This window comes from Nothobranchius furzeri, chromosome 17 (genome assembly GCF_043380555.1).
Source record: "Nothobranchius furzeri strain GRZ-AD chromosome 17, NfurGRZ-RIMD1, whole genome shotgun sequence".
NCBI classification, from domain to species: Eukaryota; Metazoa; Chordata; class Actinopteri; order Cyprinodontiformes; family Nothobranchiidae; genus Nothobranchius; species Nothobranchius furzeri.
Window position 1 is genome coordinate 34,595,962 of NC_091757.1, and position 17,431 is coordinate 34,613,392.

At 39.6% G+C, this 17,431-nt stretch overlaps 1 protein-coding gene across 2 annotated transcripts in view; it reads left to right on the plus strand.

Annotated features, from left to right (window-relative positions):
- Positions 1-3,462: 3,462 nt before the first annotated feature.
- The window catches only part of hydin (HYDIN axonemal central pair apparatus protein), a 113,732-nt gene continuing 99,763 nt past the window's right edge, over positions 3,463-17,431 (plus strand). Inside the window, exons 1-9 of one of the 2 annotated variants that reach the window (XM_070546530.1) lie at positions 3,463-3,542; positions 9,048-9,123; positions 10,335-10,462; positions 10,682-10,778; positions 11,102-11,227; positions 12,580-12,675; positions 12,876-13,010; positions 13,226-13,425; positions 13,668-13,792. In XM_070546530.1, the coding sequence (XP_070402631.1) occupies positions 10,710-10,778; positions 11,102-11,227; positions 12,580-12,675; positions 12,876-13,010; positions 13,226-13,425; positions 13,668-13,792 (751 nt within the window). In that variant the 5' untranslated portion in view covers positions 3,463-3,542; positions 9,048-9,123; positions 10,335-10,462; positions 10,682-10,709. The remainder of the gene's footprint in view (positions 3,543-9,047; positions 9,124-10,334; positions 10,463-10,681; positions 10,779-11,101; positions 11,228-12,579; positions 12,676-12,875; positions 13,011-13,225; positions 13,426-13,667; positions 13,793-17,431) is intronic. The other variant, XM_070546531.1, reaches the window with a different exon arrangement.

Here is a 17,431-nt window from a genome sequence, read left to right on the forward strand (position 1 = left end):
TCAGCAACATGGCGTCTAGGGAAACGCTCTACATAACCCGGAAGTTGTTGTGCCTCAAAAACTTGACGCAATCACACAAAATAAAATACATTTCAAATGAAAAATTGATAACATTCAATGAGATTTTCAAAACGCATTTTCAGACAAATATAAGGAGTTAAATGTACAGATCATGTGCTACTAACTAAATACATTATATTGTCCAGGTAGAAGAAGAAGAAACGATGATCGATGAGTATGTTGGTCATGAAACTAAAACCCTTTACCAGTGTCTTTTTCAAATAAAAAGATGAATGTTTTCAATGGAAATCTAAAAAAGTGATTTTCTACAAACCTTGTTTTCAAGGATGTATTTTTGGATCGAAAAAGTAGAGACTGTTAGCTTAGCTCTGATTAAAGATGACATTTATTCTACGATGCAAACGTAGTAAATGACAATTTGCAATTTTTAACATTAAACAGGTCGTGTTATAAGTCCTGTTACTCTCCTGCCTGCTGTGTTTTAGCTTCACATAGTGTGCAAATGTGTGTGTGCATAAGTGAATGACTAGTTAGTTGTAAAGCACCTTCAGGGGTTGCAGAACCATGAAGGCAGAAGACAGTGGAGATGATTGTGGACTTCAGGAAAGTAACAGCCCCATCTCTCCCCCTCGTCCTGACGGACACCCCCGTCACCACTGTGGACTCCGCTTCCTCGGAACCACCATCACGCATGACCTTAGGTGGGAGCCATCCATCAGCTCCCTGATCAAAAAGGCCCAGCAGAGGATGTACTTTCTGCGGCAGTTGAAAAAGGCCAAGCTGCCGGCCCAGATGATGGTGCAGTTTTACACGGCCATCCTCACTTCCTCCATCGCTGTGTGGTACGCTGGAGCCACAGTGAGGGACAAACACAGACTGCAGCGCATTGTGCGCTCCGCTGAGAAGGTGATTGGCTGCAGCCTTCCATCTCTCCTGGACCTGTACGTCTCCAGAACTCGTGGGCGTGCAGGTCGGATAGCAGCTGACCCTTCTCACCCGGGTCACAGACTTTTTGAGCCGCTTCCCTCGGGCAGGAGGTTACGGTCCATCCGGACCAGAACCTCTCGCCATAAGAACAGCTTCTTTCCATCTGCCGTTAGACTTGTGAACAGCTTATAAACACACAACCATGCTCGTCTTCGGTACTTGACATAACGTCATGTTATCGGCCATATTACCTTTACCTGCCATTTTTATAGCAAAGTTTTATGCTAGTTTATTATATTTTATTCTACTTTATTCTACTTTATTCTATTTTTTAATTATATTATTCATGTTATATGTAGCACGTTAGTACCGAAGCAAGTTCCTAGTTTGTGAATCGTTTGTTCACTAACAATGGCAATAAACCTTTTCTGATTCTGGTTCTGATAAATAAATATCTTCTGACAAAACATCAATTATCACTCTAAAGAAAATACTGTTGACAGCTTGTGTGTTGTTGTATTTGGTTGTATGACTGGAAAAGTCATGATGAGAGAAATACAAACAGGAATGAATAAGCACCTGCTAGGATTTATGTTTATATCCATTTGGATTTTTGTTAGGTGCCACAGTCTGTCATGCTGGAGAAGCTGAATTCAAAGGTGTTCCATGGCGGGACCAGAAAACGGGAGTGGCAAAGTAGCATCAGGGCTGGCTGCCACTTTTACAGTTTTATTCACCCCACAGGAAAACAAGGTTTGACATTAGATCAGAGGTAGAATTAAAACAAAGCAAACAAGTACACACACACACACACACACACACACACACACACACACACACACACACACACACACACACACACACACACACACACACACACATGTGCAATCACACAAAATAAAATACATTTCAAATGAAAAATTTATAACATTCAGATACATAACAAGATTCAGGACTGCCAAACTTCGCAAAAATCTTGAAGTGAGATTTATTTTATTTTTTCACCACTTCTTTCCATATTTGGGACGAAAAAATAATCCTGAATACAGGAACAAAACATAGTCTGATTTGCCATAATTGAAATAAAAACCGTACTTTAATAATTCCAGAGGGAAATTAAGTGTTGTACCTCATCATTCAAGGCAATAATAAAAACAATAGTTACAACAATGAATTTATATTAGTTCATATTCTTCAAAGAGTGCTTAAATATGATGACGGCTTTGGGCAGAAAAATTTCCTGCAGTGGTCTGTATTACAGCAGGTTAGAAAAAGCCTTCGACTGAAGATCCTTGTTACATGACAATGTCATGAACAAGATGCTCAGTGTTGTGCATGTATCTTTTTGACTTTATGAAGGATACATATTTGCACAATCATCTCTAGTCCCGAGAACAGAACAAGACTTTTTTTTAAATCAGACAGTTGAGCCTTTTTAGATCCCTGACTGATGCTACCCCAACAAGTGATGGTCCAAGAGATTATACTCTCCACAACAAATATGGAAAAAAGATATGCAGCATCTTGCTGCAAACCTTGAAGTACCTGAGCTTCCACACGAAGTAGAACCCAGTCTACTATGTCCCTTCTTGTAGATGGCTTCACTGTTGAGCCTCCAGCCTTGTCTGTTGTCCAGGCGGACACAGAGGTATTCAAATTTTTGACCCGCCTGCACTTTCCTCCCATGGACCAAATGGAGCTAGACCTATTCTGGTCTCTTCGTAAATCAATACTTTTCTTTGTTTTGTCCACATTCAAGATTAGGTGATTGTCCCCACCCAAACCATGCCACAAAGTGGTTCACCGTTTCTTGACCATCGCTGATACTCCAGGCTGCAGAGTCGTCTGAGTATTTCTGCACATCACAGGTCTCTTATGAGATACTATCTCATTATTATGACTTAGTATAGCTAAGTCATAATAATGAGATAGTATCTCATTATTATTGATAGCATCTTATTATTATGATATAGCTAAATAATAATTATGAGATAATTATTTTTTTTAATCTGAGTGGCAGGAATGGGCTTTCATAGATTTGAAGTCTGATGTGTACAGAATATAAGAGAATGGTGAGTGCCCCCTCTGGTTCTCCTGTGTTGCTGACCACCTAGTTAGACACACTACTCTTCTGTCTCACAAACTGATCAAAATGATAATAATGAGGTAAATAATTAACAACAATATTGAGGTACTTTGACTCTGTATTTCTCCAAAAATCTACAGTAAAATTATGAAATCTTTATTCTGGAAATAGCAGAGGTGACCCTTTAGCACAAATCAAAGAGAAATTGCTGTCACGATTTGGGAGAACTGAATTCCCAAAAATGACAGAATTCAGATAATCTGGATTGGTATAATGAGGTACTTTGACTCTGGATTTTTATAATTCTCAATATAGTTTTCCTTCATTTTATGATCAACACCAGAAAAGACAGCTACCGCTTTAAGAAGAAGGCAGCTGCCAGCCAATCAGAGAACTGCTTATTACTAAAGAGCACGTTGACTCGTTACCACGGCAACAGCCTAGAAGGACTTAATGGCAATATGGTTTTCGTGACGCATAACTTTCGTTTTTCAGATAATTCGACGTGGTAAGACTTTGTTTTTTTGGTTTTGTTTAGTAAAATTGTTAAATAACGAACTTTGTTACAACAATTAGCTATTTTAAAATATTATCTTATATTATTTAAAAACTAAAAGGCATTTATAACAAATTAAACATTGTAACTGAAGCTGTAACTTTAATATTGTAATTTTCTCCTCTTTATTGTAGAAAGTTTGTGATGTAAAATTACGGAAGCGTATTACCGTCAGTGCGGGGTAAAAAAAACTCAGGACCATTATCTCGTAATCACGAGAAGTGTGCTCGTTAAAACGTGATATAAATATCGTTTTAACGACAACGTTTCTCGTTATTACAAGATACTTTCTTGTTAAAATTAGAAACTTTTCTAGAAATTAGAAATTCTCGTTAAAACGTGATTTATATCACGTTTTAACGAGATTTTTTTTCTCGAAATAATGTCTTCTATAACTTGTAATAATGACATGAATAATAACGGTAAAATGGCGACATCTCGCGGGATGTTTGAGTCTCGACAAGAAGAAATGGAGGGAGAAGAGATGGAGACTCCAATAGAACCACTTTTTGCCTTTTTAAGTCAGCGTAACTTGTCTGAGGAAAGCATTTCTGCAATGAGGAGAGACAAAGTAGGTGACACATTTTAGACGCTTAGCTTACCTGAAATTAGAATCGATTTAACACAGTTCTGTTACTGAATGTATCTGCAGTGTGGTACCGTCTACTGGTAATATTAACACCCCGTTTTAAATGACATTTACTTGTATTTTACTCATCTATGCCTAATGTGTTCATAACCTATGCTTGTTATAATGATTATTCATACGTTTATTCACTTTTTATTTTGTGGCACAACAGAGCAGTAACTTCAGAACATTATAAATTGCGAAAATCTAAAAAAAAAATGTTTTTATGGATAAATGTAACATTTTAGTCTTCAGCTTCTCATATTTAGAAAAGGTAACTCCTGTCCAGTGTGTAGAAATGACAAAGCTCTAGAAGGAACACACACAGTAAAACAATATATTTATTGTTTTGCTCTTGGAGAATATATAATGTATCAAATTGCGCTATAAAGTTCAGCAAATATGTGTTTAGTTAAAACTGTTTATTTTGTTTAATTTTATTTAGAAATAATTTCAATTTTATTGTGATTATAGATTGATGTATCAGCTATTGCAAGCATGGATGATAACAGCTTGGCCACCTACATTCCCATCTATGGTGACAGGATTGCCACACGGAGATTTTGCTCAGAGTACCAAAGAAAAGGTGAGAGAGATGTGCAGCGACAGACACTGCTTCAAAAACTCAGAAGAAAGATGGGAATTGACAACTATCAAGAGGAGTCGGACCAAGAAGAATCATATTCAACTCGTAAACACCCTAAAGCCTATTTAAGGAATAACAAGCTGGCTGTGAGAAAGACATTTTATCAAGAGCATACCTTGGCTGTTGAATGATAAGCTTGTGTGCAATATTTAAAAATACAGCTTTCAAGTTTTCTCTTGTTGGAAATGATTTAGTACCCATACAGTCTAATAGGTCAATCAGTTTATCACGCTCATCACCAAGAGGATCATCCAGTAAAGCCTTGTTCACAAGATCCCTTTCTTCTGGACTGATGTAAAAGAGGAGTGACTCAAACAGTAAGTCAGGTGACACTGAGTGTTCACCAAAAACCAATGCCACTGTGAAAGCTGGAGCAGGACGGCAAGGAAAAAAAAAATAATTCATTGAACTTATATAGCGCTTTTCTAGACACCCAAAGACACTTTCACACACTCTCACATTCACACACTGCTAGTGATGGTAAGCTACTTGTAGCCACAGCCGCCCTGGGGAGGTCTGACAGAGGTGAGGCTGCCATTTGGCGCCGTCGGCCCCTCTGACCACCACTAACAGAGGCAAGTTGGGTGAAGTGTCTTGCCCAAGGACACAACAGCAGGATACCCCTGGCGGGAGCTAGAATCAAACCCATGACCCTCCGATCAAGAGGCAACCCGCTCTACCACCTGAGCTACTGCTGCCACAATAATAGCCATGATCCTGAAAACCCTTAACAAGAATGCGTCCAACTGATTTCCATTCTTGCTCCTGCCACTTCGGTGTAAGTAATGGAACTCTCATGTCCTGCCCTTCAGCAAGACAATCCAAGAACTCTGTCCAGAAAGCAGAATAGACATTTCTGGAAATGCCATCAGCATCTGCTCCCTTCTCATCTATGAAAGTAAATTTCAAAGGGTAGGTGAGCAAGTTGGGATCTTTGAACTGTGTGATTAGTTCATCCATATGCTTTGTCCTATGAAGCTTAATGCTGACATTAACAACTTCAAATCCAGACAGCTCAGTGTTACTGTGTGCTTCGCTACTGAAGAACTGACATTAGGTGCAGGTAGCATAAATGTATGTGTAGGTTGCTCTGTTAGACTGGAAGTAGATGGCAGTGCATTGATTGTTAAAGGCTGACTGTTTGGATTTGCCAGGTTATGGGCAGATGCTGGTTGACCAAGAATCGCAAAGTTTCCTTCATCATTTGACAGACTGGACAAAACAAACACTGAGCCCATATCAGGAGATGCAGGATTCTCAGTGGGAGTAGATGTAGATGGTGCAGAGTTGTTTGAGAGTGACTGATTTACAGGACTCACAAAGTTCAGGGAAGTTGATGGTAGATTAAAACTCACAGATTCCCCTTCATCATCTGATGAAAAGGGCAGAGTGTCAGCAAGTTGCCATGCCTGAGGTTCACCGGTGTAATGTCCTACCATAACTTCAGAGGAGTTAGATGACTCTGAGAAGTTTTTTTTTTCTTCTGGTTCATCGTTCTCCACTCTTTCATCTGGCACATTGATGAGTTCTGTGATTGTCAGTTCTTTCCGTTCCTTTGCGCAAAGATAACATCTTAAAATTCCCATTTTCAGCAGGGAATAAAGTTCTCCTACTGTCATGTCTTCTTCTAAAATGCCATCCTCTTGATAATCTAAAATATTACAAGTGAAATCTTCCAGTTTTCTCTTTTTAGATTGTCCATTTGGAAAAAACAGCTCCTTTGCAATACTTAAAATATCAGATTTTTTTGCTTCTTTTGGCACATCCACTCTCCTCGTTCCTCCTCCATTTTTCTTGCATTGTTGCTTTCCTTCATGTATCCATCCTAACTCAACCTTTCTTGTCTTTCTCACAGCCAGCTTGTTATTCCTTAAATAGGCTTTAGGGTGTTTACGAGTTGAATATGTTTCTTCTTGGTCCGACTCCTCTTGATAGTTGTCAATTCCCATCTTTCTTCTGAGTTTTTGAAGCAGTGTCTGTCGCTGCACATCTCTCTCACCTTTTCTTTGGTACTCTGAGCAAAATCTCCGTGTGGCAATCCTGTCACCATAGATGGGAATGTAGGTGGCCAAGCTGTTATCATCCATGCTTGCAATAGCTGATAGATCAATCCATAATCACAATAAAATTGAAATGATTTCTAAATAAAATTAAACAAAATAAACAGTTTTAACTAAACACATATTTGCTGAACTTTATAGCACAATTTGATACATTATATATTCTCCAAGAGCAAAACAATAAATATATTGTTTTACTGTGTGTGTTCCTTCTAGAGCTTTGTCATTTCTACACACTGGACAGGAGTTACCTTTTCTAAATATGAGAAGCTGAAGACTAAAATGTTACATTTATCCATAAAAACATATATTTTTTTTAGATTTTCGCAATTTATAATGTTCTGAAGTTACTGCTCTGTTGTGCCACACAATAAAAAGTGAATAAACGTATGAATAATCATTATAACAAGCATAGGTTATGAACACATTAGGCATAGATGAGTAAAATACAAGTAAATGTCATTTAAAACGGGGTGTTAATATTACCAGTAGACGGTACCACACTGCAGATGCATTCAGTAACATAGAACTGTGCTAAATCGATTCTAATTTCAGGTAAGCTAAGCGTCTAAAATGTGTCACCTACTTTGGTTAATATTACCAGTAGACGGTACCACACTGCAGATACAGAAATACATTCCTCAGACAAGTTACGGCAAAAAGTGGTTCCATTGGAGTCTCCATCTCTTCTCCCTCCGTTTCTTCCTGTCGAGACTCAAACATCCCGCGAGATGTCGCCGTTTTACCGTTATTATTCATGTCATTATTACAAGTTATAGAAGACGTTTCGGAAAGAATTTTCGTTAACACGTGATATAAATCAGGTTTTAACAAGAAAGCTTCTAATTTTAACAAGAAAATATATTGTAATAACGAGAAACGTTGTCGTTAAAACGATATTTATATCACGTTTTAACGAGAACATTTCTCGTGATTACGAGATAGTGGTCCTGAGTTTTTTTTTTTACCCCGCACTGACGGTAATACGCTTCCATATAAAATACAGCAAATAGTAATAATTACCTATATATGTTTTTAATGTTTACGTTAACTCCGGCTTGACTCACAAAATGAACTGGCTCTTTCGGCTCTCAATTGCGGGTTCTACTTTTTTAAACTCTATGGTTAACAGGATGTTTCAGCCATAGATACAGAATATAAACATATATATACAAAGTGTTTATTTACATATCTATGGTTTTAGCTAGGCTAGCTTCGGAAAAGCTCCGTGGAGATCTGGAGCTAGAACGGTGAAAGAACGCGTTCATAAACCCGTTCACACACTCCAGGATGAACGCACTCACTTTTACGTTCGTCAGGCAAAATACAAACGAGTTTAGTTCACGTTAATGAAAAAAACGAACAAATTCACGAACGATCGTTACATGAACGCATTCGGGCACAACACTGCACATACATTATATAAAATGTTTATTATTTAAATAACCTACTAGTTGTGCAGCGCACCAGGCTAAAGACCAAAGGTGGCAGATCGTTTGCTGCTGTAGCCCCCAGACTCTGGAACTCTCTCCCCCTGAGCCTGAGATCAGTGGACTCAGGGGTCTCCTTTACAAAGCAGCTGAAAACTCACCTGTTCAGGCTGGCTTTGGTGTGACCTTCACCCTCTCCTTATTCTGCTCTTTCTACCTACTCCACCTTTCCCTCTTTCATATTCATTTTCTCCCTCCCTTTCCTTAAAAATTTTAATCACAATTTAGATTTTTTGTCATTGAAACATTTTTAGATCATTGTTTAAAAAAGCTTTTTTATATTTAAAATTTCTTGTTTTTGTGAAGCGCCTTTTATGTTATTTTAATCTTGAGAGGCAACATTTAAAAGAATGATTTCTTTCTTTCTTCTTTTCTTTATTTTAATGAACATGAAGCAGAGATCCACAAAAACACATTTTAACTGACAGAACAAACTCTAAGTAAAATACTTATCAGCTTTGAGCCACAGTATTAGAGCATGCTGGATACGATTTATCATTTGCATATTCCACACTTTGCCTTGGAAATGTCATTGTAGTAACAATGTGTCCAAATCCTGCTGCCTGTCCTGTTTTCACTCATGTCCTTACCCTTCTGTAGCACTGTTTATTTTTCTTTCCTCCTCTTTTACAGATTTGTCCCCACTAATATTTACAGATCCCATCACGGTCATTGTCCCAGGAATATTGCATGCACCATCGGCCCAGAGGTACGCTTCACCCCCTCACACTCTGACCCACGCAATTGGAGGCACGCTCTGTGTGTGTGTGTATGTGTGTGAGTGCACATTGGTGTGTGTACATTTTTGTCATTTGTTAGTGACTCAGGGTAGGATGGGGGGTGCTGTGTGTAACTCACTCCAGCTCCAAGAAGGAGCCGGCTCTAATCGGTCACTTCAAGGAGCCGGCTCTTAGGGCCGTTTTGTTCATGACCGACACATCACTATATACTCATGGGAATTTAGTTTTTCAGCAACGTGTAGTCTTATTTACTTTCCTCCGTCAGTTCAACACAGTTTCTATTACTGATAAGAAAATGCAGAGCGTTAGGATGTGTTGAAGCTGTCATCAGCTGATCGGGAGGTAAAGAGGTGAATTTTTATTATAGGGCACCATTTGTGAAGTCAAAGAGTCATAATTTAATAGCAGTATTTTTATATATAAAAGTAACAATTTTGCTGAGAAACACACGGTAATAATTCATTATGCATTTTGTGCCAACCACAGCCACACAGGTGATGTGTTGAAAATGCCCAAGTCTATCCTTCCACTTGTGTATGTGTAGTGTCCAATACTGAGTGTGAAGGGCTACAGACCTGTCCCCAAAGACCCACAGAAGATGGAGGAAGCTTCTATGGCGGCTGTCTCCCTTACCATGTCTCCCTGGGGTTCCTTTGCTTTGGGGAGACCCTTGGATCTCTAGGGCTTGGAACTCCACCTTATCCGTCTTTGGGGGCAGGTCGGTTGCCCCTCACACTCACTATTGGACACTCCTATAGAGGAACCGTACATGTACAAGCACGTGTACACACACAGGTGTTCACATGGTGCTCTCACAAGTATGGACTTGGGCATTTTTGACGCATAACCTAATGCTGTGGTTGGCACTAAATGCACTATCAATTATTACTGTGTGCTTTTCAGCAACAATTGTTACTGTTATAAAACCTCATGCTGTTGGAACAGATACTTAGGATCTCTTTTTCTTCAGGTCTAGAAGCAGATTCTTTACCCCCCCCCCCCCCCCTTTCTTATTTCTGTCTCCGTGTTCGTTGGGATTTAAAACAACCAAATACATTTCTAATAAAGTTTAGACATCAAGCAGCGGATTATAGCTGAGTCAATAATGCTCCACCTATATGACAGTAAAACTGTAAGGCTTGTCTTTGGCACTCAGGCATTCATTTTGTTTGCTTTACAGCCATACAGGACACAGGAAGAAAAAAAGAAGAAGAATCTGTAGTTCTTGCCTGAGGAAAACCGCTAAAAGGATTGAAGTACAGAGTGAAAACAGAACCATGAACAGGTGTAGATCCGGAGAGCTAACAGGTGTTATCAACATCTTTTATGGAAGCAAAGAGCTGCAGTTTTTTCTGTTTATTCTGATCAGGAGGTTTCATTGTTACACCACACTGTAATGCATGATGCCTGTAGTGTGTCAGTCATTTAGGAGGGATTTGTTGGAAAGCTTTAATTTGTCAACAGCAGGTCATTCTGAATTTTAATAACAGTATAAAATGCCTTTTTTTCTTGCGCTTTTTAATGCAGGTAATTTTGATCACTAAACACCTTCAGAATGAACACCTTTCAGGTTCAGAGGCAGACCTCCCTGCTTTGTACCGATAAGAAGGACAAGCCACAAAGAGTGAGAACATCTTGCCTTTTTTCAAAAAATATTGTTTTTAGAATTTAATTATCAAGTATAACAGAAAATAACTTAAGTATTGTGCAGAATTTCAACTGGGTTTCCTGTGACCCATCTTTTGGAAATTTCTAAGAACCTTCTTCAAATGATTGCATTCCCTTATATTACCTTGGCTTCTGATAGGGAACAAAAATCAATACCTGACTACAGTGTTTCCTTACAGCCAGGGACATTTCCTTCTTCAGTAGTAACAACCACAGGCTTATTACTGATTTAAACTCATTGCATATTAAATAACAGTCACTTTCTCTGTGTGGCTGCAGATGACCCCATCAGTTTTCACTCAGGAGATGCTGCAGTCCTCTGAAGAACGCCTGGAAAACATCAGGGAGGTGCATCCACCTCATATCCTTGAGCATTTCAGCGCAAGCAGCAAAACACATCCCAAGGTAAATGGCAGCCAAAGTTGACATTCCTTAGAGATCTTTATAACTAACATGAAATGAGAAAAACTAGAAGACATGGTTACAGATGGCACAGTGAAAGTGGCACTGATGAGCAAGCTGTGGTAGTATAATAAAAAACGATTATGTGCTGGATACTGGGCAAAGCATCATAAATGACACGGTGCTTGGAATTGAAGTTGGTCGTTATAAAAATGACTTTATGCTTACTCAGGTACCGACTTTCATCTGTGGAAGAGAACAACTCATGGGAGTCTGCTATAGATAAATACATCAAAGTAAACATTTAATAATTACAGGTGTGTGCTTTTACTTTGCACTCATAGTTCTGCATTCTAGTTTACTAATACAGGAGGCTTACGAGCGCAAGAAACTGAGATACACTGAACTTTCAGCTGGAGCACAACAACGTGGCTGGAAGACAAAGTTTCGGCCTTTCAGAAAGGCATGTTGAGGATTTGTAGCCTCCACAACATCAAGGCTGCTACGCGAGCTTGGCGGGACAGGGTCATTGGCGGGCGAAGAAGGACCTGTCCAGAGCTGCTGAAAGGGGCAGCCAGTGGTCTTAGCTGAAGAGAAAATACTATAGCTGGGCCTCAACTGGGTAGATGGCATCTTGGGGGTGAACCCGGGACAATGGGAGTCACTGCTGAACCCTTTGGAGATGTTGTGAGCTCATCAGTGAAATGTTGAGAAAGGAGGGCACCCACTTGAGAACTCAGGGAGATGCCTTCATTCAGTTGATTATCCCACAGTCAAAGCTGCAGGTTTTGTTTGCACTTAGGTATTGTGACCTCTAGTGACCTCTAGTCCTGAAACAAACATATTTATAGATTTTCAAAACGCATTTTCAGACAAATATAAGGAGTTATATGTACAGATCATGTGCTACTAACTAAATACATTACATTGTCCAGGTAGAAGAAGAAGAAACGATGATCGATGAGTATGTAGGTCATGAAACTAAAAACCTTTACCGTAGGGTGTCTTTTTCAAATAAAAAGATGATTGTTTTCAATGGAAATCTAAAGAAGTGATTTTCTACAAACCTTGTTTTCAAGGATGTATTTTTGGATTAAAAAAGTAGAGATGTTAGCTTAGCTCTGATTAAAGATGACATTTATTCTACGATGCAAACGTAGTAAATGACAATTTGCGATTTTTAACATTAAACAGGTCGTGTTATAAGTCCTGTTGCTCTCCTGCCTGCTGTGTTTTAGCTTCACATAGTGTGCGAATGTGTGTGTGCATAAGTGAATGACTAGTTAGTTGTAAAGCACCTTCAGGGGTTGTAGAACCATGAAGGTGCTGTATAAATATCCATTTATCATTTACAGATGAGTTTTCAGGTCTTCCCATCAGAACTGGTCTTCCAGAACTTCACTCCCTTCCAGACTTACACGTTGCCTCTGATTCTTCTCAACAAAGGCACGGTGCGTTACTGAAAAGGATCGCTGAGTCTTGTAAATAAATATCTTCTGACAAAACATCAATTATCACTCTAAAGAAAATACTGTTGACAGCTTGTTGTGTTTGGTTGTATGACTGGAAAAGTCATGATGAGAGAAATACAAACAGGAATGAATAAGCACCTGCTAGGATTTATGTTTATATCCATTTGGATTTTTGTTAGGTGCCACAGTCTGTCATGCTGGAGAAGCTGAATTCAAAGGTGTTCCATGTGGTGGGACCAGAAAACGGGAGTGGCAAAGTAGCATCAGGGCTGGCTGCCACTTTTACAGTTTCATTCACCCCACAGGAAAACAAGGTTTGACATTAGATCAGAGGTAGAATTAAAACAAAGCAAACAAGTACACACACACACACGCGCGCGTGCGCGCGTGTGTGTGTGTGTACTGATAGTAAAAGATTGAATGCATGTAGACTGAAGCACAAATTTCTGTTTAGCTTCAGGCTTCTTGAAGTTTGTAAGTTATTTACCAGTTGGGTTGTTTGTAGCATTCCTTGTTGTTCTCCATTCAGGACTACATTAGCAACCTGCATTTTGAGACACAAAGAGAGCGGTTTGTGGTCCCAGTTCGAGCCATCGGGCCACGGGCTATTCTGGACTTTCGGGATGAGGTTTTGTTACCTGTCTGTCACGTGAAAGCCTCCACAGAGAAAACTCACAATGTGTATAACATTGGGAACAGCAGGGCCATGTTTGAGCTACGAACACAAAGGTGATGGTCTGATTTCTGTTGTGACTGAAGATCCTTTTTATTAGATTTAAGATAATAACTCAGTGACCCAGCAAATAAACTTCCATGTTAGCAATGCAATTCAATAATGAACCAATGTCATCAGAGTAACTCGTACATTATTCTGTCAGTGAAGTCCCATATTACAGATAACAGCCATCCATTTATTCATGTTTTAAGCTCCTATCACTTGTGTCTGTTTCTACAACAACTGTTTGTTCCAGCCCGTTCTCAGTGACGCCCTCCTGTGGAACTCTTGATGTAGGTGAAAGCATGCAGGTGACCGTGTTTTTCCAGCCCATGACTGTAGGAAGCCACCAGGAAGACCTGGTTCTGCACTACCATACTGGTGAGCAAAATTCAGCTCAATATAATGAAACTGTTGGTGACTTTGGTCACAGCTTTATTACACAAAGTACTCTAGAGCCTGAGTATTTTCATGTTCTAACACATTTTTGTTGCAGTCTGTTCAACTTAATATGTTTGTTTTACCTTTAAGGCCTAATGTCAAATCAATAGATCACATTTAAATCGTTAGATTTTGTACAGCAGCTAAATGTTAAATTTGAAGAAATTATGTCTAATATTAGATGTTATATATTTTGTGTGAATCTGAGGCACACAGATGGAAGCAGGAGTTTTATTAAACCAACAACATGAGTGTGTTGAATCATTTTGTGTTTGAAGTAATCCCAGACACAATAACAAAATCCTCTGACTGCAGCAGCCCTGTCCCTTAATCTGACTCAGATTTTCATGAAGCTCTTTATTAATTTTTATTTTTATAAAATGCAAATCTTTATGCAATATCTTTCCCCTAGTTATCCTCAGTCTTCTGTACATGTCAGGTCAAAATGCATCCAAAGCTTCTTTCTAATTATGGAGCATAAAGACTTCAGCTTGAGAGGATAAAGTCTTAATGTTTTAATTTGCATTCACATTACAGCCATAAAACTGTAACGCAGCATTTTTTCTGCTGTTAGTCAAAGGAGGGGCAAAAGAGCACAGAGAAGTCCGCAGTGTCTCTATTATTAAACAAAAGCAGCCTTGTTTTTGGAGACTCTCTGATTCTGGTTTTGCACCCTGCTTTGCTGTGTCTGGCAGCACTGTGTGTGTGTGTGTGTGTGTGTGCGCCTCCTCACAGCAGTAGCTGATTTTACAGGACCATAGCGTTTGCAAAACGGGATTTGCCGCGGCTCTCTGGGAAGGATTTTGGCATTTATAGTAGCAAAGCTGAAGCTAGAATAAACGCCATCAGGCACCTCTCAAACAAGACGGGATAAAAGGAGGTCACTTCTGTCGGACAGGCCAGCACAGTGGGTTGGGCTAACTGGTTCAGCTCTTCAATGGATGAGATCTTATCTCACAAGATTGCTCTGTGTGAGCATGAGGGATTGTTCATCCACAGGCATTCTGCGGACATGGGGGGTGCCGCAGGGGTCAGTGCTAGTTCCCCTGTTTTCCATTTATATGCTTCTCTTGGGACTGCTTCAGCAGAATTATGGAATGGAGTTTCATCTATATGCTGATGACTGTCAAATATATATCTGCCAATCCAACAGGGGATGGGAGGCGAGATACAAATGCTAAAGGATTGTGTTGTGGAGATGTAATAGTGGATGGTGGCTAACTACCTCAGTCTGGATGGGAATAAGAGAGTTAATTGTGTTTACTCCTAGTGACCATCAGCAGCATGGTGCGAACCTTTCATTCCTGGCTCCATTTGAAGGGACAGTGGTCACGGATCTGGGGGTGAAACTGGATGCAGATTCTAAAGTTGGATGTTCAAATAAATGCAATTGCCAGGTCCAGCTTTTTACAGCTGCAGTCACGGATATTATGCTGTTACTTTCCAAGAAGGATTTGGCGATAACCATAAAAATATTTGTTCTGTCGAGAGTGGACTTTTGTATTGCCCTATATGCCTGGCTGGGTCATTCAACGCTGTTGTGGCTGCAATTAGTGGAGAATGCTGCTGCCAGATTTATTTGTGGCATCAAGAAAAAGGAACACAGCACTCCAGTGCTGGCCTCCTTGAAATGGCTTCCTGCCCAGTACAGGATTTAGATACGACTACTAGTCCATGCAAGCCCGAAGGACAACAGATATCTATAACAAAGTTTGTATTTGTTGATTTTTTTGCAAATAAAGGTTGAGAAAAATTTTCAATAACAACAAAGCAGTATCCCGGTCTTCTGAGGTTTTGGACTCAAAGGTCCAATGTGTTGTGTAAAAACTACAGTTTTTAGCCTATTTTTTAGCTCCCATATATTGCTAGCACACGTACGGTGTGAGCAGTCAGGTCCCAATACAGCATTGGGTCATACAGTCTGGAAACATGACTCGTGAGCTTCGCTCCATGAGGAAGTCATGCAGTTTGAGATAAAGCTGAACACTATGAGCGGAAAAGTCGCACAGTGCACCTCCAGCTTAAGAAAGTGTGCCCTTTCTGAGATGTTCTATACTGGAATTCTATCACTTTTAAATAGGTCTTTATAGTGTAATTCAATAGGAGCTATCTAAGAAAACGTAGAAGTTTTCTACAGGTTTGAGCTCCGTCACCTCTAATTTAAATGTAAACAAACAATCTCAATTTACATTTATGTCGGCGGCTTCATACAAAAGCTCAGTTTTGCATCTTATTTTTGTTTCTTAGATTTACTGTTGAAATGAGAGGGCTGTGGTGGTCATTTAGTATTGCTACTAATCCCATAGAGCTCCGGACGTCACGTGACTCTCAGAGAGTAGATGCCATGTTGGCAGCAACAAAGGTAAACAAAATGAACGGGATCGGCTTGGATTTTACTCCGTCGGAGTTTACTTCACACTTTAAAACCGAAGAAATCCTTTTATATAGTCAGAAATGAAATAGACTAAACATCTCAGACCCTTACCGTGCCCCTGTAATACTTTTTAAAACGCCAGAAGCTGTCGGAGCGGACCTCTTACCGGATTTGAGATACCCTGACATTTATAATTTCCTTGTTAATTTTCCCTCGTCCTACTCCGGAGCATCGCTAAGAGCATATAAAAGCCTGGAGGGATACAAATGGACTCAATCAAGGTTTGTTGTCGGTATCCAGATCTGGATTCTTCCTGTAAAGGACAGCACTGTTGTCACCGGGAGGGTAAATGGAGATTTTTGTTACCATTAGCAACAGCAAGGTTATGTCTGTGTGAAATATCGTGTGCTTTTTATGTGTGATCTGACAATTGATCAACCATTGCTTAAAAATGAAATACAGCTTAGTCAGTTAATTGCTGTGATTATAAGACACGTAAACGGCAGCACGCAGAACTCATGAGGCAACGTTTTACGTGATGTTTACTTGTTGCTATGAGTAATAAGACAGAAAAAGCCACGCCAAAATAAGTTAAGGAAGCCCACTAAGAATAGTAATAAAAGCATTTAAAATAAATACCATACACAGTTGAGGAAACATTGGTTGAAGTACCTGATATGAAGTGGTCGCTGCATAAGCGAAAACCTTTACTTTCGGGATCCCACAGCTTCATTTTAGCCTGGAGGCTAGCACGTTTCATTGCGATGATCCAACGTTTGCGGTGTTCCGGATCTTGGGGAATCCTGTAGATGGCTCTTCCCTTATCTCGTCCGCGTCTGTTCTGCATCCTGGGGCACAACAGGAATCTACCATATTTCCCATTTGATTGAGTTTTCTGACAATAACAAATAGCCTAGCTGCGGGCTACTGCCTGCCAAGATGGCACCGTTCGATTTGAACTGTTGCATGCCGGGAGAAGTAACGTCAACTCCTGGAGCTCTATAGACAGAATCACTGAGCAGTGTCCGATAATTTGAGGTGTTTGCTGAAGGCGGTCACATCCAACTTCAGTCCTAAATATTTCATTCCAAAATCTTCATGATTCAACAGGTTTTCAGCATCAAATAAATATAAGTTGTTTTGCATGCAGATTTTCCAGGTAGTGTCTTTTGTGCATAATTTAATATGAATTAATAATTTTTTTG